Here is a 24140-nt window from a genome sequence, read left to right as displayed (position 1 = left end):
ACGCCTGGGTCGTCACCAAGCCCCCGACCCAGGAGAGGACAACAGTGATCAGTGGTTTGTCAACACGGGAAACCGGGGACGAGGAGACTCCACCCAAGATCTGCCCCCGACAGGATCTCAGGTGCGAGCGTTTCCCAGACGGTTCGGACATGCCAACCGAAAATGCCCACCGAGACCACAGTACATGCATCGGCCCTCGCGTCTCCGGAGTACCCTCTCCCCCTCGGACAGGCGAGCAAACCCCAGCTGCATGGGTTCACCCCCAGACAAGTCATCCCCAGGAGGCGTGGGAGGAGAGGGAGGCACGGGTGGGACAACAAACGTAGGCGCCAATCTGTTAGAAAACCTCCGCAGGCTCTCCTTAAAGGAAGGTCTCTCCCTGAGTCTGGTGTCAATCAAAATCAGGAAAGAAATAAGAGACTCGAGCTCCATTGGTAGGTCCTTAGCTGCAACCTCATCCTTCAAGGCATCCGAGAGACCATGAGAGAAAGCAGCGACCAGAGCCTCATTATTCCAGCCCACCTCTGCTGCCAGGGTACGAAACTCAATGGCGTATTCAGCTACGGATCGTGAACCCTGTCTGATGGACATAAGGAGCTTCGCAGCAGAGGCAGCACGAGCCGGCACATCGAATACCTTCCGAAGAGAAGCAACAAAACCGGAAAACTCGGCAACCACCGGATTGTTGTTCTCCCATAAAGGGCTGGCCCAGGCCAAGGCCTTGTCCGAGAGCAGCGAGATCAAGAAGCCCACCTTTGATCTCTCAGTGGGAAAGGCATGTGGCAGCAACTCGAAATAAATGCCCACCTGGTTAAGGAAACCTCGGCACTGAGTTGGCTCTCCCCCAAAGCGCTGTGGAAGAGGGGCAGAACCGGTCATACCCCGAAACACCGCAGGTGCAACAACAGGTGTCGGGGTAGACTCTGGCGCAACAACCGGAGCGGCAGTAGGAGCGAGCCCAGGAGCGACAACCGACCCATCGGCAACGGGAGCGAAATGAGCCGTGCGTTCAAGCAGGGTTTGCAACGCCACAGCGAACCGACCCAACAGGTGATCCTGCTGATCAAGTCTGGCAACCAGCGTGGGTAGCGAGGATGGCCCTGTACCGTCAGAATTCATGGCTTGGTCCTAATGTCACGGAACCATGAACCAGACGTACAACAAGGGATAAGTGAAAATAAGAAGGCTTTATTGAAAATAAAGCTGTAAAGCAAAAGTCCAAACGGATGGCGAAACCGAAGCAGAGTCTTTGCGAAGCCAGAGGTCAGGAACCAGAAGGGTAGTCAGACGAAGCCAGGATCAGGAACCAGCAGGGTAGTCAGACGAAGCCAGGATTAGGAACCAGCAGGGTAGTCGGACGAAACCAGGATCAGGAACCAGCAGGGTAGTCGGACGAAACCAGGATCAGGAACCAGAAGCAGCAGCAGTCTAGAAGCATGTGAACACAGGAGGACCAAGCAAGGAACTGAAGCCACAGACCTCCTATATATATGAGCTAGGCATCCAGCTCCTCCCAGTGGGAAGGAGGAGCCGCAGGGTGGGAGGCTACAAGAAACCCAGAAAGCAAGATGGCCGCCAGCACATGTCAAACGAAGGAGAACAGCAAGAAAGTAAGACCATGACAAACACTCTTTGAATGAGAAGGTATGTCCAAACTTTTGGTCTGTACTGTATAAAGGGGGCACATATAAGAGGCACTATACATAAAGGGGGCACATACAGTTGCAAGAAAAAGTATGTGAACCCTTTGAATGATATGGATTTCTGCACAAATTGGTCACAAAATGTGATCTGATCTTCATCTAAGTCACAACAATAGACAATCACAATCTGCTTAAACTAATAACACACAAAGAATTAAATGTTACCATGTTTTTATAGAACACACCATGTAAACATTCACAGTGCAGGTGGAAAAAGTATGTGAACCCTTGGATTTAATAACTGGTTGAACCTCCTTTGGCAGCAATAACTTCAACCAAACGTTTCCTGTAGTTGCAGATCAGACGTGCACAACGGTCAGGAGTAATTCTTGACCATTCCTCTTTACAGAACTGTTTCAGTTCAGCAATATTCTTGGGATGTCTGGTGTGAATCGCTTTCTTGAGGTCATGCCACAGCATCTCAATCGGGTTGAGGTCAGGACTCTGACTGGGCCACTCCAGAAGGCGGATTTTCTTCTGTTTAAGCCATTCTGTTGTTGATTTACTTCTATGCTTTGTCAACATCCATCTTCTGTTGAGCTTCAGCTGGTGGACAGATGTCCTTAATTTCTCCTGCAAAATGCCTTGATAAACTTGGGAATTCATTTTTCCTTCGATGATAACAATCCGTCCAGGCCCTGACGCAGCAAAGCAGCCCCAAACCATGAGGCCACCACCACCATACTTCACAGTTGGGATGAGGTTTTGATGTTGGTGTGCTGGGCCTCTTTTTCTCCACACATAGTGTTGTGTGTTTCTTCCAAACAACTCAACTTTGGTTTCATCTGTCCACAGAATATTTTGCCAGTACTGCTGTGGAACATCCAGATGCTCTTGTGCAAACTGTAAACGTGCAGCAAAGCATTTTTTTTTTGGACAGCAGTGGCTTCCTCTGCGGTGTCCTCCCATGAAAGCCATTCTTGTTTAGTGTTTTACGTATTGTAAAGTCACTAACAGGGATGTTAGCATATTCTAGAGATTTTTGTAAGTCTTTAGCTGACACTCTAGGATTCTTCTTCACCTCATTGAGCAGTCTGCGCTGTGCTCTTGCAGTCATCTTTACAGGACGGCCTCTCCTAGGGAGAGTAGCAGCAGTGCTGAACTTTCTCCATTTATAGACAATTTGTCTTAACGTGGACTAATGAACAGCAAGGCTTTTGGAGATACTTTTATAAGCCTTTCCAGCTTTATGCAAGTCAACAATTCTTAATCGTAGGTCTTCTGAGAGCTCTTTTGTGTGAGGCATCATTCACATCAGGCAATGCTTCTTGTGAAAAGCAAACCCAGGTGTGTGATTTTTATAGGGCAGGGCAGCGGTAACCAACACCTCCAATCTCATCTCATTGATTGGACTCCGGTTGGCTGACACCTCACGCCAATTAGCTCTTCGAGATGACATTAGTCTAGGGGTTCACATACTTTTTCCACCTGCACTGTGAATGTTTACATGGTGTGTTCAATAAAAACATGGTAACATTTAATTCTTTGTGTGTTATTAGTTTAAGCAGACTGTGATTGTCTATTGTTGTGACTTAGATGAAGATCAGATCACATTTTATGACCAATTTGTGCAGAAATCCATATAATTCCAAAGGGTTCACATACTTTTTCTTGCAACTGTATTAGAGGCTCTATACAGTTGCAAGAAAAAGTATGTGAACCCTTTGGAATGATATGGATTTCTGCACAAATTGGTCATAAAATGTGATCTGATCTTCATCTAAGTCACAACAATAGACAATCACAGTCTGCTTAAACTAATAACACACAAAGAATTAAATGTTACCATGTTTTTATTGAACACACCATGTAAACATTCACAGTGCAGGTGGAAAAAGTATCTGAACCCTTGGATTTAATAACTGGTTGAACCTCCTTTGGCAGCATTAACTTCCACCAAACGTTTCCTGTAGTTGCAGATCAGATGTGCACAACGGTCAGGAGTAATTCTTGACCATTCCTCTTTACAGAACTGTTTCAGTTCAGCAATATTCTTGGGATGTCTGGTATGAATCGCTTTCTTGAGGTCATGCCACAGCATCTCAGTCGGGTTGAGGTCAGGACTCTGACTGGGCCACTCCAGAAGGCGTATTTTCTTCTGTTTAAGCCATTCTGTTGTTGATTTACTTCTATGCTTTGGGTCGTTGTCTTGTTGCAACACCCATCTTCTGTTGAGCTTCAGCTGGTGGACAGATGGCCTTAACCCCTTAAGGACTCAGCCCTATTTCACCTTAAGGACTTGGCCATTTTTTGCAAATCTGACCAGTGTCACTTTAAGTGCTGATAACTTTAAAACGCTTTGACTTACCCAGGCCGTTCTGAGATTGTTTTTTCGTCACATATTGTACTTCATGACACTGCTAATATTGGGTCAAAAAAGTTAATTTTTTTTACATAAAAAAATACCATATTTAACAAAAAATTAGAAAAATTTGCAAATTTCAAAGTTTCAGTTTCTCTACTTCTGTAATACATAGTAATGTGATGTGATGACTTTACATTCCCCATATGTCTACTTCATGTTTGTAGCATTTTGGGAATGATATTTTATTTTTTGGGGATGTTACAAGGCTTAGAAGTTTAGAAGCAAATCTTGAAATTTTTCAGAAATTTACAAAAACCCAATTTTTAGGGACCAGTTCAGGTCCGAAGTCACTTTGCGAGGCTTACATAATAGAAACCGCTCAAAAATGACCCCATTCTATAAACTACACCCCTCAAGGTATTCAAAACTGATTTTACAAACTTCGTTAACCCTTTAGGTGTTGCACAAGAGTTATTGGCAAATGGGGATGAAATTTGAGAATTTCATTTTTTTGCCTAATTTTCCATTTTAACCCATTTTTTCCACTAACAAAGCAAGGGTTAACAGCCAAACAAGACTGTATCTTTATTGCCCTGACTCTGCCATTTACAGAAACACCCCATATGTGGCCGTAAACTACTGTATGGGCACACAGTAGGGCGTAGAGGGAAAGGTGCGCCGTATGGTTTTTGGAAGCCAGATTTTGCTGGACTGGTTTTTTGACACCATGTCCCATTTGAAGCCCCCCTGATGCACCCCTAGAGTAGAAACTCCATAAAAGTGACCCCATCTAAGAAACTACACCCCTCAAGGTATTCAAAACTGATTTTACAAACTTTGTTAACCCTTTAGGTGTTGCACAAGATTTAATGGAAAATAGAGATACAATTTCAAAATTTCACTTTTTTGGCAGATTTTCCATTTTAATATTTTTTTTCCAGTTACAAAGCAAGGGTTAACAGCCAAACAAAACTCTTTATTTATTGCCCTGATTCTGTAGTTTACAGAAACACCCCATATGTGGCCGTAAACTGCTGTACGGCCACACAGCAGGGCGTAGAGTGAAAGGTGCGCCGTATGGTTTTTGGAAGCCAGATTTTGCTGGACTGGTTTTTTGACACCATGTCCCATTTGAAGCCCCCCTGATGCACCCCTAGAGTAGAAACTCCATAAAAGTGATCCCATCTAAGAAACTACACCCCTCAAGGTATTAAAAACTGATTTTACAAACTTTGTTAACCCTTTAGGTGTTGCACAAGATTTAATGGAAAATAGATTTATCCACCAAGCTTCATCCATACACCTCTAGCATAGGTATATCCGCCAATACAGCTACACGCTCGCACGACATACACACCCCGTTTCATCTCGTAGACTAGTGTCATACGTCATACGGTCTGTTTTCCACAAATCCTATACTTACATACATCACCTACCACGTCTGTAGGTTCTTTAGCCCGCAGTATTCGTTTTTAATTAATCTGCCACGTCACAGATTCACACAAACTCGGGCTCGCTTCATACGTCAGTGGAAACGACTATCATACTCCCTGTCAGCCTCGAAGGCTTTTCGTTCAATCGTTTCACGCTGCTGGGGGGGGAAGGGGAGGGGCTTAGATTCCGTCATCTTGTTTGTCAGCTTACGGGCAGCAGGTCGTAGGGTTAACAGGTTGTTTTTTTTTTTTCTCTTCTCTTTTTCTTTCTTCGTTTTTTTTTTGTTGTTGTTGTTTTGTGATGTTTGTTGTGTTGTTTGCAGTGGTCTACGCCATCTGCAACTTCAGCCAGTGCAGGCTCCTGCATGTCTGTGCCACATGTTTTAGGGCACATCCGGTCACTGTCTGCACATTGAAGCCGGCGTGACTGAGCCGGGTGAATGTGGAGGCACTAGACCAGCTGCTGCGGCTTCATCCGGTTCAGCCGTTCCGTACATTCCTGGTGGAAGGGTTTTCACGGGGGTTTCACACTGGGCTCATCACCTTGCCCCAGCAGACTCATGAATGCCCCAACTTGCAGTCGGCTTCTAAACATGCTGGTCTGGTGGATTCACTCTTGGCAGTTGAGCTGGACAAGGGTTTCATCATTGTCCTTTCCAGTCCCCTCCTTTCTGCACTTGGAGGGTGAGCCCGGTGGGGGTGGTGCAGGGAAAATATTCCAATAAATTTCGTTTGATTTATGATTTGTCTGCTCCACATTCTTCCCACGTTCCTAGTCTCAACTCGTTGATTCCATCCGAGGAATTTCCTTGAAGTATACTTCCGTAGACCAGGCTATCCAGGTCATTCTTCAGACAGGCATGGGGGCTTGGCTGTCCAAAGCAGATGTCTCTGATGCGTTTAAACTGCTGCCCCTTAGCCCATCTCTCTGGCAGTGGCATGGCATCAAATGGAGAGATGCGTACTATTTCGCCACCAAGTTGACGTTTGGTTCCTAGAGCAGCCCCAGTCTGTTTGACAGGTTAGCGCAGGCACTGGAATGGATTTTGTTGGAACAGGGTTGCCAGAATGTCATTCACTACCTGGATGATTTTCTGTTGATCGAAGAACCCTCACAGGCACCTGTTGACTTGCAGGTTCTCTTGCAGGTCTTCAAGGAGTTAAACATTCCAGTGGCCGAACACAAAACAGAAGGGCCTGCGCAGGTTGTCACGTTCTTGGGGATCTCTCTGGATTCACGTGCCATGTCAGCCAGTCTGCCACAAGACAAACTCGACAGAATCAAATCAGGTGTCCGTTCCTTGCTCATGTCTCAGGTTTGCACCAAGAGAGAATTGCAGTCTCTGTTGGGCATGTTATACTTTGCCATGAGGATCATTCCTCAGGGTAGATCATTCATTTCAAGATTGCTAGTCTTATTACAACAGACCAGTGATTTGGACGCATCAGTGCATCTTAATGCGAACGCCCGAGCAGATCTGTTCATGTGGGACAGATTTCTCAGTGGGTGGAACGGCATTTCCATGTTTATTCCGAGGGCCACTTCTGATTTTCCACACGTATTTTCAGACGCGGCTGCCTCGGTAGGTTTCGCGGCCATATTTTGCTCACATTGGTTCGCCGGCTCATGGCCCACACACGTGCTACAGTTGCCGGGGTTTTCTCAGATGTCGGCATTGTTCGAGATCTATCCTATCGTAGCAGCTGCTATAGTCTGGGGGCATAGGTGGTCGGGTCACACGGTGGTTTTCCACACTGACAACATGGCGACCGCAGAGATCATTAACAAGGGCAGATCTAAATCGTTACTCATCATGTCTTTCATGCGTAGATTGACCTGGATAGCTCTGGAACAGGGGTTTCATTTTCATGCCCTGTTTTTGGACGGGGTCAGCAACGTTGCAGCTGATGCTTTATCTCGTTTTGATTTTTCTCGCTTTTTCTTACAGAACCCAGAAGCAGACTCAGTGGGCACCCCGGTACCGGACTGGCGGCTGCTGGTCTTGGATTAGACTCTCTGATGGTGGTCGCCAGTTCACTCATTACCAAGTCTTTGTCGGCCAGTACGTTGCGGTTGTACCGCCGAGCGTGGGTGGTTTTTTCGAACTTTAAGTTGGCATATCCTAGAGGTGACACAGGTCAGGTCAAGTATATGGTGGCTTTCGTGTCTTATTGTCATTCGGTATTGGCTTTATCCTACAACACCATTAGGCTACATTTGGCTGGGGTGCAGCATTTTTTGGCATTTCAAGAGCCAGACAGACCCTCTATATTTTCAGCTCACCCGATCAAGGCCATCCTCAGAGGCATTCAAAAAAGCCAGGTCACGGTCAAGTCGGTCCGTCGACCTATTAAGGGGGACACGTTTCGTAGCCTGTCGGAAGTTCTCACATTGTCACCATTCGGAGTCCTTCCCAGCCTGGTGATCAAGGCGGCGATGTACTTGGCGTTTTACGGGTTTTTAAGACCAGGTGAAGTGACACAGGCCAGACAAGGGGCGGTGGCTCTCCGCAAGGAAGATTTAGTCAGGATGGGCAGTAACTCATTCGCAGTTGCCTCACAACAAAACAAGGCAGGTGGGTCCCGGCCATGTAGTTAAGTTCTTCCAGACCACAAACGCATGGTGTCCAGTGACAGTCTTGGACAACCTCTTGCTGGCCCTTAGTCTTCACAGCCCCACCGACCCATTACTTCCATTCCCTGTTGGTCCACTGACGTCCAGCCAGTTCATCAAACATATTCGCATCCTGTTGACCAGTGTAGGATTGAATCCGGCTCAATTCTCGGGGCATTCTTTCCGCATCGGTGCGGCATCCGCAGCGTCCAAGCATGGAGTCCCTGTGCATATCATTAAACACTTGGGGCGCTGGGGGTGCTTTGTACGGTATATCCCGGAGCCACAAGCGGAGCTGGTCCAAGCATTCAGTACATTGGCAGAGTAGCACCTCAGGCCAATCCTTCCCTCACTGGTGGGTTTTGCCCCCTTTTTCAGGCATAACGACCTAGTGAGGCCAAGGCACACCTCAGGCCAATTAGGTAGGGGGGTGGTGGTTGGGCATCTTCCACTCGTTTAGGTCCTGACCACAAGTGTTAAGGCTGGCCGCAGGCTAGCCTGGATTTGTGGGAGGGGCCGGTACCTGTCTTAAGCAGTCTGGCTCTCCCAGGCAGCACGTCGGCATTCGGACGTCCCCTGCCCACCCATTCCCATTCTTCATTCAGTCATTCAACCATCACATTCAGGGTATGCCCCCTTTTTCAGGCATACCGACCTAGTGAGGCCAAGGCACACCTCAGGCCAATTAGGTAGGGGGGTGGTGGTTGGGCATCTTCCACTCGTTTAGGTCCTGACCACAAATAAGAGGCTCTATACATAAAGGGGCACATATAAGAGGCACTGTACATAAAGAGGGCACATACAAGAAGCACTATACTTAAAGGGGGCATATAAGAGGCTCTATATATATATATATATATATATATATATATAAAGGGGGCATATATGAGGCTCTATATATATATATAAAGGGGGCATATATGAGGCTCTATACATAAAGGGGCACATATAAGAGGCACTATATATAAAGGGGGCATATATGAGGCTCTATACATAAAGGGGCACTATTTATAAAGACCACCACTCTTGTATGGATGCCTCCAGAGACAAGCACTTGAGCCCTATAAATAAACCACTGGATTTTCTACCTGCAGTTTTACATAAATCAAAAAAGTCAGTTGAACCCAAGTAGAAAGTATAACAGGAGTCCTTATTATTGAGGCAGGCTCAGACAGCCGCATACAGACACTGGGCATGTTCACACTACAGCTATGCCCCAAAAAGCGCGCTCTGCTCAGGAATGAGCGGCGGTAATTTGACCCTCTCCGCCCACTGTTACTAGCCGGCAAGGACAACCGGGAACTGTCCGCGCGTCAGCTGTTTCCCGCCGCACGCTGATTGGATGACTCAATGACAGCGCGTTCTCTAGTTGGCCTGGGGTTACTATGGCAGCGGTAGGCGGAGCTGGAGTGTTTCAGTCATGGAGAGGTCGGGGAGTACGGGGCTGGCGGTCCGTAGGTCCCGGCACAATGTGCTTAGCTCTGGGGCAGGACCCGGACATGGGAACCGGCGGGAAGATAACGGGGGCAATGATCGCAAGTCTCGGAGCCGAAGCTTGGTGTTCGGAGCCGGAGTCCCGGTTGTACTGCTGCTCTATGTGCTGGGGGTGAGAGCTCTGGTGCACTTCTCACTGCGGCAGCTGGTGACACCTGGTACCCGCAGCACCGGCTTCAATGCCAGCTCTGCCAGGTAACTGGATGTCAGTGCGGGGTCTGTGTAGAGGTCCAGGAGAGCGCTGGTGGTAAGGTAGTGTCAGTGTGGTGCCTGTAAAGCCCTTCATGCCAGACTAGAGGATCCAAGCTGGCAGTGTCACTGGCCATGGTCTGTATCAGTCAGCGGGGAAACGTGCAAAAGATCTCCCGTACCAAAAGCTTCACGTGTTTGGTGCGGATTTGCTGCAGATCTCAGCCTTGCATTGGAAAGGGTGAAATCCACACCAAAAATCGGAGGCGCTGCGGATCTCGCCTTCGGGCAGGTTGGTACCTCCATGGAATGAATACGTGACCTCTGTCTAATCTCATGCGGTTTTCTGGTGCTGTATTACGCTGCGGTTTTTCTACACGGGAATTCGAGAGGAAAAACTGCACGCGTTCCTGATTGTGTGCAGGTGGCCTAAGCCCTCTTCCCATGAGCCGTACGGATTGTGTCAGGATTAGGGATGAGCAAACTTGTGTGGCCAAGCTCTGCGTATCTATGGATTCCGCTACCACAGACCATAAGTTATGGAATATAATATAACAGAATTCGTAGATAACCCGAACCTTGTACGTCGAACTTGAAAACACGCTCAAGTTCGCTTAACACTAGTCAGGATCTGTTCAGGGAAAAACTGATGGTTCTGCACTCAAGTTCAATCAGTTTTTTTTCTGCAATTGCGTTCAGCGTGTGCGTTTTTTTAACGCTCGTGAAGAAAAATCTATATCTCCTAGCAACCCTCAGGGAAAAACGCATTGCACCCGGATACCTTCCGTTTTTCATTCAAGCCCCATTCACCTCTATGGGGCCAGGGCTGCGTGAAAAACGCACAATATAGAACATGCTGTTATTTTATTTTTATTTTTTTATATATATATATATATATATTTTTTTTTTTTACGACGCGTGAAAAATGTGTGCACAGACCCACTGAAACGAATGGGTCAGGATACAGTGCGGACGCTTTGTGTTCACTACACGCATCGCGTCCCTCTGAAGGGGTATTCCAACTTCACAGTGTTGATGGCCTATCCGGACCCATACTGACTGTGTGAAAGTGACCTAATATGTGGAGATTCAGCATCAGATTCTGTTACTGATCTGCAGGCTATACGTGGCTGTACCGCGCTCATCCTCAGGCCACGTTCACATGTCCAGCGTGTACGGATATGTGAACGGTGTGATTCTTACCTTGTAAACATCTGCGTTTTGCGAGATCTGTCATAGGTTCTCAGGAAAACGCTTCAGTTTTGTCCCAGTTAATTGTCAATAGGGACAAAACTGAACGTAACGGGGTGCACCAAGGTGCATTTCGTTCCATTCCATTGCGTTCCCATACCGGACAGAGATACGCTGCAAGCAGTGTTTTTATGTGTGTCGAGGGATGCAGAGCAAGACGGATCTGGCATGAAACACAATGTAAGGGCTCATGCACACGACTATGTATTTTGCGGTCCGCAAAAAAAAATAAAAAAATACAGATGACGTCCGTGTGCATTCCGTATTTTGCGGAACAGAGCAGCTGGCCTCTAATAGAATAGGTCTATCCTTGTCCGTAATGTGGACAATAATAGGACATGTTCTATTTTTTTGGCGGAACGGAAATACGGAAACGGAATGCACGTGGAGTAACTTCAGTTTTTTTTTTGCAGACCCATTGAAATGAATGGTTTCGCATACGGTCCGCAAAAAAAACCGTAACGGACCCTAAGTCAAAGGTGCCGGATCCATTTTCTCTGCCATTGACAATGTGTGTCGTGCCGGATGCGTCTTGGTCATTTTAGAGATAATACAACCAGATCCGTTCGTAACGGATGCAGCCGGTTGTATTATCGTGACGGAAGCTGCTCCCTGCCACAGATGGGAAAGTAGCCTTAGTTTAGTTTTGTTCCCGAGATGGTGTTAGGATCACACAACATTGGTGCGCTGTGATCAGGCAGCAGATCAATATCTGATAGCTGCCACTAACCACAGCAAGCAGCTGAATGCCATAGTTCAGCCATGTTGGTTGTCACAGAGCCAGTTTGCTACATACAGAAATTCCCTCGGTGTACCTATGTCCCTCATTACCACATGCAGCATATCTGCACAGTCGATCAGTGTGCTGCCGCCAGCTTATTCCATAAAGTGCTCCGCTCCATACCGGGGGACCTTGTCCTCACAGTATTGATTGCCTGAAGTGTTCTCGGCTTAGGTGTGGGCTGTATTTCCCAGCTCCCAGTACAGGGCTGGTCAGAGGAAGCCTGTGATCCTGTGACACCTGCACACCGCAGACTGGTTCCTCACATCCTGGCGGACATCTGCCCACTTCTGTTTAATGGCGCCCATACTGCTCTGCATTTCCTTATGTAGTGGTATAGGCAGGTTGGGGCAACAAATTGTGGAGCCCATCTCGCCTCCTAAACGCCTATCCATATTAGAGACAGTTGGAGGAGGACAGAAGGTGGCAGTTATTGGTGGCCGCCACAGAGGGACAGCTTCTGGGGTGGTATTTTGTGCTGCACTGTGGTATTTGGTTCTGTGGGATGGGATTCTGTGCTGGTATTACTGACCCTGCCAACGTGTGTTACCCCACCTTCCGTAATTTTGGACCCACCTACAACATTAAGGCCACTTTTAGTTTTTTCCCAGTCAATCCCTAATGGAGGACAGTACAGCAGGTGTCAACCCAGAATGCTAAATGCAATGATTGCGCCACATATATTACTGACTTTTTATACTGAAGTACATGAGGGACAGCCATGAGGTACTGTCGATGTCTACGATTACATTCGCTGCGCCATTCTGATAACTGACACAATGGTGGCAAATGAAAAGCTGGTCATACACCTGAGGAAGCTGTTTGTTGAGCACATGCCTGGCCTAAAGCTTTTTCTCCTGTCTTGACCGTTACCGCTAGGCGAGGCCCTGGCAGCGGCTTATCTCCTGCAGAACAAAGGATCTTTCTTTCCTCAGAGGGCAGTGTTTACAGTTGATATGCTTGAGGATTTTCTGATATAATAGCCTTTCCTGCCAAGGATGAAATAAGTACAGTACTGTACTACTGCACTAGTGGGTTTCAGTTTACATCTGTTGCCCTGTAGCTGCCGGCTCGTCAGGTTTCAGATTACCAGGTTTTATAAGGTAGACACACCTGTGTTGCATGATAAAGCATAATTTTTTGATAGTATCGATTTTATTTCATTATGTCAAGAGTGGTACCCTGTTACTATATGGCTTTATATTTAAATATACATATTTTTATCCTTTTGAAGTAACTCTCCATTAACCTCAGTGTGTGTTACATGGGGAATGTTTTGGATTTTTTATATAAATTATAAATCTATTCCTTGGGACTCCTCATCTGACCCAGCACTTCAGAATAGTTTGGCCCGACAGGTACCGTTGAGTGACGTCACCAGCTTTGCTGATATCTAATTCAAGGCAGGTAAAGCTTCCCCCATATTGCCCCTGAGGAGAAGTGAGTTACAGCGACATGCACATCATACTGACGACATGACTATGCTAGTGATCCTATAGGACTATTCAACCTAAACCCCTTCCCGACATATGACGTAATAGTACGTTATGGCGGCAAGTGACTTGCCGCATTTTGATGTGCTATTACGTTATGGTGATCGGGCGGGCACCGGAACGGTGCGTGCCGGATCACTGCAGGCGCCTGGCAGTCGCTGATAGCCGGGCCCCTGCTGTACCCTTTTACAGTGATGCTGGCGGATTAACCCCTTCTATGCCGCGGTCAGCACTGACCGCGGCATAGAAGATGCATGTCCCATAGAGAATGAATGGGTCCGCACCCGTTCCGCACGGATGCGGACCCATTCTACGGGCGTGTGAATGGACCCTTATACTGTGTAATATACTAACAGGCAATGCATTACAATACACATATCGGCAAGGTTAGATGCCGATACTGATAACTTTAAAAATCATGAATATCAGCCGATAATATCGGTAACTCCGATAATCGGTCAATCCCTAGTAACAACCTGCTCTATAAAAATAGCACATGATCTACCCTGTCAGATGAATGTTGTAAAAAAATGAAAATGGTGCCAAAACAAGCTTGACAAAGGCTCTATGGATGAGCCGAAACATCGCTGTTGCTGTATTGTTCCACATGGGTGAATAAACTTTTGTATTGTTTTATATCCTTTGGAGTGCTGTCCACTTTTCCATTTATATATCTTGGGCTATTAGCCTATGCCCCAGGACATAACACCCATTTTTCTTCCTTTTGATTCATTGTCGGTGCTGCCAATATAAATAAATATATATATATATATATATATATATATATATATATATATATATATATATATATATATATTAGTGTGTCGGGTCCATAAATATTGGGACATGGACACAATTCTTTCATTTTTGGCTCCATACACCACCACAATGGATTTGAAATTAAACGAACAAGATGTGCTTTAACTGCAGACTGTCAGCTTTAATTTGAGGGTATTTACATCCAAATCAGGTGAACAGTGTAGGAATTACAACAGTTTGCATATGTGCCTCCCACTTGTTAAGGAACCAAAAGTAATGGGACAATTGGCTTCTCAGCTGTTCCATGGCAAGGTGTGTGTTATTCCCTCATTATCCCAATTACAATGAGCAGATAAAAGGTCCAGAGTTCATTTCAAGTGTGCTATTTGCATTTGGAATCTGTTGCTGTCAACTCTCAAGATGAGATCCAAAGAGCCGTCACTATCAGTGAAGCAAGCCATCATTAGGCTGAAAAAACACAACAAACCCATCAGAGAGATAGCAAAAACATTAGGCGTGGCCAAAACAACTGTTTGGAACATTCTTAAAAAGAAGAAACGCACCAGTGAGCTCAGCAACACCAAAAGACCCGGAAGACGACGGAAAACAACTGTGGTGGATGACTGAAGAATTCTTTCCCTGGTGAAGAAAACACCCTTCACAACAGTTGGCCAGATCAAGAACACTCTCCAGGAGGTAGGTGTATGTGTGTCAAAGTCAACAATCAAGAGAAGACTTCACCAGTGTGAATACAGAGGGTTCACCACAAGATGTAAACCAGGGCTGGCCAACCTGCGGCTCTCCAGCTGTTGTAAAACTACAATTCCCACCATGCCCTGCTGTAGGCTGATAGCTGTAAGCAGTCTAGGCATGCTGGGAGTTGTAGTTTTGCAACAGCTGGAGAGCCACAGGTTGGCCAGCCCTGATCTAAACCATTGGTGAGCCTCAAAAACAGGAAGGCCAGATTAGAGTTTGCCAAACGACATCTAAAAAAGCCTTCACAGTTCTGGAACAACATCCTATAGACAGATGAGACCAAGATCAACTTGTACCAGAGTGATGGGAAGAGAAGAGTATGGAGAAGGAAAGGAACTGCTAATGATCCTAAGCATACCACCTTATCAGTGAAGCATGGTGGTGGTAGTGTCATGGCGTGGTCATGTATGGCTGCCAATGGAACTGGTTCTCTTGTATTTATTGATGATGTGACTGCTGACAAAAGCAGCAGGATGAATTCTGAAGTGTTTCGGGCAATATTATCTGCTCATATTCAGCCAAATGCTTCAGAACTCATTGGACAGCGCTTCACAGTGCAGATGGACAATGACCCAAAGCATACTGTAAAAGCAACCAAAGAGTTTTTTAAGGGAAAGAAGTGGAATGTTATGCAATGACCAAGTCAATCACCTGACCTGAATCCGATTGAGCATGCATTTCACTTGCTGAAGACAAAACTGAAGGGAAAATGCCCCAAGAACAAGCAGGAACTGAAGACAGTTGCAGTAGAGGCCTGGCAGAGCATCACCAGGGATGAAACCCAGCGTCTGGTGATGTCTATGCGTTCCAGACTTCAGGCTGTAATTGACTGCAAAGGATTTGCAACCAAGTATTAAAAAGTGAAAGTTTGATTTATGAGTATTATTCTCGCCCATTACTGTTGTAATTCCTACACTGTTCACCTGATTTGGATGTACATACCCTCAAATTAAAGCTGACAATCTGCAGTTAAAGCACATCTTGTTCGTTTCATTTCAAATCCATTGTGGTGGTGTATAGAGCCATAAATGTTAGAATTGTGTTGATGTCCCAATATTTATGGACCTGACTGTATATATGTGTGTATATATATTATATACATACACTGTACGGTCAGCCATAATGTCACCCATACTGTGCCTAGAACATCCAGACATGAATGTTAAAGCAAACATTACTGAAGATATTTTAAAGAGTTTGGGAATTTTAGTGTTGTGGACACAATATGCAACTCTCACTAGTATAAACAGGTATCTGGAAAAACCTGTCTCACTTTCTCCTCCTGAGAGTGAATAAAGTTGTGACTACTCCTAAACATTATGCACAGTACAAAAACTTGCTTATAATTTATTATTTTTCAGTTTAAGAAAGTATACTGTGTATAATGCAGCTCTCCGAGCAGATTATTAAAGAGGTTATTGTGCAAAAAGTATTACAATGAAATGAATGGGGTATTTCAAATGAAATAGTATTGTAATATACATGATAAAGAAATAGTGTTTTTTATGTACATCATATTTTATTATATTTTCCTCTCAGGTAGCTTCCCTCGCTCTTTTTCCTGTGGCCAAAGCTTTGGTCCACCTTCTCTTGCATTCAGTGAGGGGCAGATATGTTCACTAGCAGTGGTCGCAATAACGTCTCTGCACAGATGTCATAGATGCCTGTTCAGGCCATTTTACTACCTTTAAAAAAAAGTCTAAGGAGTACCAAAACGTTTTACACTTTTCCCTGCCATTCATCAGTGCAGGGTGCGCTGTGAACAGCACAGGCAGCGCAGCGATGCCGGTTGGTTCGGGGCAGGCTGCCTGACCATTCAGCACACCGCTCGGAAGTTGGGAGGGAGACTCCTTCAGCAGCGTCCCTATGACATATCAAAAATGTGATTTGTTTCTAAGCCCCTGAGGGGGGTCTGGAATGAACGCACAGCGGGCTTCTATAGCCAAGTGATAATACAGGGAAGAGCCACTATATTGGACTGTACTTTATCACTTGGCTATAATAGCATGTGCTGCTTTCACTCCAGACCCCTCCCCGGGGCTTATTAACCCTATGCTAGAGGGAGGGGGTTGTTATTTACATGGGACTGTATGTTAGAGAAACTATGGGGAGGGCATGTTATCTGCTATTTATTTAACTGACAGGAAAGAAGCTGAAGTGACTCCGCTGACTATGATGGGATCTGTTCGGGATCCTGTCTTTTTACCAGACAAAAAATTCCTGCATACAAGGCTTTTTTGTCTGGTCTTTTTGACAGAATCTGCAACAGAGGCTACGTATTGGTCTACGTATTATGTATTTGAATTACTGCAACTTTCTTACTCCTCAGCTAAAAAAAATTTGTGTGACCTCTGCCCATTAGCTTCGTTCCCCTCAGAGCTGGCGTAGTGATCTCATCAGAGTCCATAGATTTCTGTATATCTTTATACGGGTTGCAGCAAGCACCATGATGCCAAATATATATATATTTTTTTTTTTTGTGTTTTTGTTTGGTTTTTTTTTACCACTTTTTATGGGGAAAAAACATATTTTTAAAATAAACTTTTATTAATTTTAACTGTTTATTAACTTCTAGTCATTGACTATACATGACTTTTATAATGCATTGGTAGATCTTATATACAGTCCTGATCAAAAGTTTAAGACCACTTGAAAAATGGCAAAAAATCATATTTAGCATGGCTGGATCTTAACAAGGTTCCAAGTAGAGCTTCAACATGCAACAAGAAGAAATGGGAGTGAGACAAAACATTTTTTGTGCATTCAATTTAATGAAAACAACGAATAAACTAAAACAGGCTGTTTTTCAGCTGATCAAAAGTTTAGGACCACATGTCTTTAAAAGGCCAAATCTGTGCAAAGATGTGGATTCATTGTCATTTTCTGTCAGGTAGTCGCACGTGATGGCAAAGGCAAAAAAATCTCCCTTTTTGAACGTGATCGGGTTGTTGAACTGCATAAGCATAATTTCTTAAATGATCCTGAGGGTTATGGAACAAAAAAGTCAAGTGGAAGACCCAAAAAAATTTCACCAGCACTGAGCCGGAGGATCCAATTGGCTGTCCGTCAAGACACTGGACGATCCTCGACCCAAATTAAGGCCCTTACTGGTGCTGACTGCAGCCCCATAACCATCAGACGGCATCTGAGACTGAAGGGCTTCAAAAACAAAAAACGTCTTCAAAGACCTCGTCTCCTTGAACGCCACAGAACTGCTCGTTTGGACTTTGCAAGAGAGCACCAAACATGGGACATTCAAAGGTGGAAGAAAGTTTTATTCTCTGATGAGAAAAAATGTAACCTTGATGGTTTCCAACGTTACTGGCATGACAAGCAGATCCCACCTGAGATGTTTTCTATGCGCCACAGTGGAGGGGGCGCCATAATGGTCTGGGGCGCTTTTTCCTTCAGTGGAACAATGGCGCTTCAGGAAATGCAGGGGCGTCAAACGGCCGCTGGCTATGTCCAGATGTTGCAGAGAGCATAACTTATGACTGAGGGCCCTCGTCTGTGTGGTAACGACTGGGTTTTTCAACAGGCGCTAAAGTACACAATGCCCGCAGGACAAGGGACTTCTTCCAGAAGAATAACATCACTCTTTTTTGGCCCATCCTGCGTGTTCCCCTGATCTAAATCCAATTGAGAACCTTTGGGGATGGATGGCAAGGGAAGTTTACAAAAATGGACAACAGTTCCAGACAGTAGATGGCCTTCGTGCGTCCGTCTTCACCGCTTGGAGAAATGTTCCCACTCACCTCATGGAAACGCTTGCATCAAGCATGCCGAAACGACTTTTTGAAGTGATCAACAATAACGGCGGAGCTACTCATTATTGAGTTCATGTTTTGGAAGTTGGATTTCTGTTTTGGGGGGGTTTAGTTTTTTTTTTTTGGAGGTCTGGTCAGACGACCATTGTGTTTTGCGATCCGCAAAATCCGGATGCCGGAACGCACAGCCCATTATAGAAATGCTTATTCTTGTCTGCAATTGCGGACAAGAATAGGACATGCTCTATATTTTTTGCAGGGCAGCAGAACGGAACTACGGATGTTGACAGCACACGGTGTGCTTTCCATATCTTTTGCGGCGCCATTAAAATGAATGGGTCCGCACCCGTTCTGCAAATTTGCGGACCGGATGTGGACTCATTTATACGGTCGTCTGAATGAGCCTGTGGCACAATCTCTAATAGGCATATAGTCATGTCAAGCATAGGGGCCTTAGTTAGGCCCCCAGCTTGCATGGCCAAAAATCTGCTTCACGTGATTGCGTTCGCAGGAAGCTGATGGTGGTAGAGTAAGCACTTTCCCTCTAACTGCCTAGATGCCGCAGTCGCTACTGGCTGCAGCATCTAGGAAGTTGAGCAGCTGGGATCAGAGTTGCAGCAGGAGCCTGGCTTTCTTCAGTGCCAAGCTCCTGCTGTGATCCGCAGCACTGTATTAATGCACCCTGAGGGGTCTGTTCCTGCTAGCCACACCAGGATTAAAGGGTTATCCGGGAAAAGATATTGATGCTCTGCCAGAACAGCCTACTGGATCTGCTTGACTGAGATATTAATGAGGCCTTAGATTTGGAGACTAGAAGATGTCTTCTACCATCAGCCCCTAGAATAGATAAAGTTTTTCTTCTACTATGTGAAATGTAGACATTTAAGCCCCTTCTGCGTCATTGAATACCCAGGACGGGTATTCAGACATGCAAACTGCTGCTTCATTAGTCTGTGCTGCTCCCTGTTGACTTCCCCATGCGTGTGGCAGTGAATAAGATTTGGGCATGATTATGTAGTTTCTGTAAGTACAACTCTCTTTTGTTAGTATGTGATAACTAGGCTGGTACTTTTTTCTAAGGACCTCTATATTTTAGACGTATAAATCTCATGATATTTTGTCTATATGTAATGTCATTGAAATGGGATTGTTTGAGCTGCGGATTCTGGGTTTTTAATCTATTTGTGATTTTTACAGGACTTACTTGGAGCATATTACCGCTATAGACTCCAGGACAGTAGGGAGCCCTGCAAATGAAATCCTTACCGTGAACTACTTATTGGACAGGATCAATGAGATTGAAAAGAAGAGCAGCAAGGCCCACAAAATCACAGTTGATATCCAGCGGCCTACTGGAACATTCAGCATAGACTTCCTTGGAGGTTTTACCAGCTACTATGATAATATAACTAACATTGCTGTGAAATTGGAGCCAACTCTGGGGGCACAACATGCGGTTCTAGCAAATTGCCACTTTGACTCTGTAGCCAACACCCCAGGTAAGGTTTGTTGGAAACCTGCACAATGCTGGTGCATAATTTTTGTACGTACTCAACTTCCTTTAATTTTATTCCCATAAAATAATACTGTTACAATGGCCTTATTTCTTTTACCCAAAACCAGGAGAAGCTGTAAAATATGAAACGTATAAAGAAAATCCTATTGAAAGTGTTTTTTATTTTACTTCTTCAGATATAAAAACGATTCCAACTTAACCATTGTAGACTTTTTCACGACTGCAATCCTGTTCCCCCATCCCCACCCTTACAGGGAACATTATTAATGTAAAAGAAAAATCTAAATCCGATATCTTATAGCGCGTGACGGTCTCTTTCTAACAAACTTAGGGCTCATGCACACGACTGTATGCCCTCCTTGCCATACGGTCCGTAAGCGGGCCAGAAGTCCTGGAGCGGCATGCATCGTGCGAACGGGAGCGCACAGCATCATGGGTTACTATGATACTGCGTGCATTGGGCTGCCCATGGGACTACTGTCCTGCACTCATATGATTTATAGTAACCTATGATGCTGTGCGCTCCCGTGTACACTATGTATGCCGCTCCGGGACTTATGGCCCGCTCACGGACCGTATGTCTCGGAGATATTCAGTTAACACCAGTCACAGATAAACTTAGCTTTTTCTTTACTGGAGTGTGGAATTAGAGGTTTTCTGGGTCTTAAATATTAATGACAATCAAGAAAAACAGCCACAGGTATACATTACAGCCAACCAATATCTCATGCCACTGATCCAACAAAAATATCATGGCCATATCGCTTTGGCACATACTGAATGAGATTTGCTTACGTGCGTGTGTTGACCTATTAGACCTTTATTCAGAATTTTTGTCATTTGTCTCTATTGTGTCAGCCATTTTTGCAAAAATGACTACAGGAAGTGTAGCCGTTTTGGTTCTCAGTAGGGATGAGCGAATCGACTTCGGATAAAACATCCAAAGTCAATTTGCATAAAACGTTGTACCTTGGAACCGAGCCCGAGTTCGGGAAAAGGTTTTTAACAGTAGAAATACATTTTGAACTTATTACCCAAAGTCTCGCGAGACTTCGCAAAGTAATAACTTCGGCTCATCGGAGCCAATACATTCTAATACCGTACAGTATTCTAAACAAAGTTTTATGTGGATTGACTTCGGATTTTTCATCCGAAGTCGATTCGCTCATCCCTAGTTCTCAGTTCTCCAAAACTTTTTGCAAATTGTCAGTTTTTTTTTATAGTGATGAGTGATATGTCTGCCCTCTTTCTTTTGCTAAGGCAACAGGTTTGAGATATGGCAAGTAAATGAAACACAATGAACACAACTTGGCTTCTGCATATTAAGTTATTTATAATCAATAATTTTAAAGGGTTGTCCCAGAATAAAAAGTTATCACCTATCCCCAGGATAGGTAATAAATGTCTGATTTCTAGGAATGCTACTGCTGGTATCACCACTGATCAGTAATATGGGGCCCTGAAATCCCCTTTCCTCCTCAATGCACCATTGCAGTGAGGAGCACTTTGTATGAAGCAGCAGTTGAGCTCCACTCCTTTCAGAGTGAAAGGGACTGATGGAGACAGCAAAGTCCCATACACACTGAATGGAGTGACAGGGTGGTCATACAGTGAAGAAAACAGGAGGCTCAAGGCCTAGTTCTAGTGATCGGTGGGGAAGCGGCAGTGGAGCTGCCAGAGATCGTCGATTTATTACTTATCCTAGGAGACATCCGTTTTGCATAATTTTATAATAACCATTTATGAAGTTAACAGTAAGTTTGTAATGTATTTCTTTTACCCTTATTGCTCCTATCTCCCGTTCTGGGCTGTGGTCACGTGACCATGTCCATGCAGCTCTTTCTTATATCCTGTGATGGTATGTCCATGCGCTTGTCAAAGCAGCAACAGGTTCAATGACAGGGGAGTGTCTATGTAACTAGCTGGTGGGAGGAGCTATACACTAACTGGGTGTTAGGGGCAGTGATAGGGGAGAGTCTATGTAACTAGCTGGTGGGAGGAGCTATAAACTAACTGGGTGATAGGGGAGTGTCTATGTAACTAGCTGGTGGGAGGAGCTATACACTAACTGGGTGTTAGGGGCAGTGATAGGGGAGTGTCTATGTAACTAGCTGGTGGGAGGAGCTATAAAGTAGCTGGGTGTCAGGGGCAGTGATAGGGGAGTGTCTATGTAACTAGCTGGTGGGAGGAGCTATACACTAACTGGGTGTTAGGGGCAGTGATAGGGGAGAGTCTATGTAACTAGCTGGTGGGAGGAGCTATAAAGTAGCTGGGTGTCAGGGGCAGTGATAGGGGAGTGTCTATGTAACTAGCTGGTGGGAGGAGCTATAAACTAACTGGGTTGTGTCAGGGGCAGTGATAGGGGAGTGTCTATGTAACTAGCTGGTGGGAGGAGCTATAAACTAGCTGGTGTTAGGGGCGGGGCTGGAGCTGTAGCAGAGAAAGGAAAAATGCATCATGGGTTTGGTTGGCTGCAGCAACAGGAAGTGCTACATACAGGATGGAAACAAACCAGAGTGATATGTTTCCATGGGGAAAATGGGTCAGGAGAGCCCAAATTGAAAAAAAAAAAGGGGAAAGATGTACATGAGGTATGCAACTACATGAACATGTCTGTTAAAAACCATAGTAATCCTGGAAAACCCCTTAAGTCTTGGCTCATGCCATAACTTTATTAATGTTATTGGGCTGACTTACAATACAATCAGTCAGTAATGGATCTTACAGAGTCTTTTGCCTTTGCCTGTTGATTAAGAATGTCTTGTACCTATATAAAATGATTTGACTGTGTACCATGAAGCGGTTCTTGTCTGAGCCGTCAGTGCCAGAGGCTGCCATTGTTAGCCCTATATAAAGTCGTTGTAACTCGGATGTGCTCTCTTATTATAATAATGTGATATTGTAATATTACTGCAGGTGCCAGTGATGATGCCGTGAGCTGTGCCGTTATGCTTGAAATCTTGAGTTCCTTGTCGAGCGCATCTGTTCCTCTGAAGCATGCAATCATATTCCTTTTCAATGGGGCAGAAGAGAACATTTTGCAGGTAACATAAATCTTCCCTTTGTGACAGGCTGATGGGTATTAAATGGTATTCTCATCTTATAAACTGATGGCATGTCACCAAGAAAGACCCTTGTAAACCAGGGCCTGCTGTGCTGGTGTAGGTGCTTGGTTTAAATATATATTTAACACCTTAATGACTACCAATACACCTTTTTACGGTGGTCACTAAAGAGCCTTAGGCTGGGCCGCTACCTTTTCATGGTGGCCCGGTCTAAGTGCTGCACGGGTCTCCCGGCAGAATTGCTAATTTTATTCTTAATCGCCACCGAAAAAGCGTAATAACAAGCGATCAAAAAGTATAATTTACTCCAGAATGATACCAAGTTGTCTGACAAAAATCAATCCCTCACACAACTCCATAGAAAGGAAAAAAAAAAGTTATGGTTCTTAGGAAGCAGCGATGCAAAAAGATTTTCTTCCTTTTTTTTTTTTATCGCAAAAGTAGTAAAACGTAAAAAAATATATGTATTTGTTATCGCTACTGATCCAGAGAATAAAGATATTATTTACACGAAAAAATTAACGCTGTAAAATTTATAATGTAAAAACGCAGTCGCTGTATTGCAGTTTTTTCCGATTTCCCTCCCAGAAAGAGTTAATAAAAGTTAATGAGAAAGTTTTTGTTTACCCCAAAATGACGATGAAAAAAGGAAGAGAAATGCTTGGTCATTAATGCCCAAAACAGGCTGGTGACTAGGGGTTATTACTGCTAATTACTCAATGATATCATGCCATGGCTACCTACTAGTTGTCGTGTACAATAGTCGCCCTTTGACCATATTTGTACAGTTATATTTCAGATCTGTGTTGGATATAAACCAGTCATTGGAGTGAGGAAAAAGATATTCAAAAAGAAGGCAAAGGTTTTCCTTGATTTCCATGACAGGATCCAACTAGGGCTGGGCGATTTTTATTTTTTTTGGCAAAAAAATAATCTGTTGTTTAAATTTTATGGACTATTATTGATCATAATCTCTATTTTTTGTTCTTTCTAAATGAACTAAAAATAACACGT

The 24140-nt window shown here is 44.7% G+C and overlaps 1 protein-coding gene across 1 annotated transcript in view; it reads left to right on the top strand.

Moving 5' to 3' along the window:
* The first annotated feature begins 9468 nt into the window (after positions 1-9468).
* Positions 9469-24140, top strand: part of ERMP1 (endoplasmic reticulum metallopeptidase 1) — a 47337-nt gene continuing 32665 nt past the window's right edge. The window contains exons 1-3 of the mRNA XM_040417145.1: positions 9469-9744; positions 19743-20044; positions 22978-23105. Coding sequence (XP_040273079.1) covers positions 9476-9744; positions 19743-20044; positions 22978-23105 — 699 coding nt within the window. The 5' untranslated portion in view covers positions 9469-9475. The remainder of the gene's footprint in view (positions 9745-19742; positions 20045-22977; positions 23106-24140) is intronic.

Source organism: Bufo bufo, chromosome 2 (assembly GCF_905171765.1).
Source record: "Bufo bufo chromosome 2, aBufBuf1.1, whole genome shotgun sequence".
NCBI classification, from domain to species: domain Eukaryota; kingdom Metazoa; phylum Chordata; class Amphibia; order Anura; family Bufonidae; genus Bufo; species Bufo bufo.
This window is presented reverse-complemented; position numbering and strand designations above follow the sequence as displayed.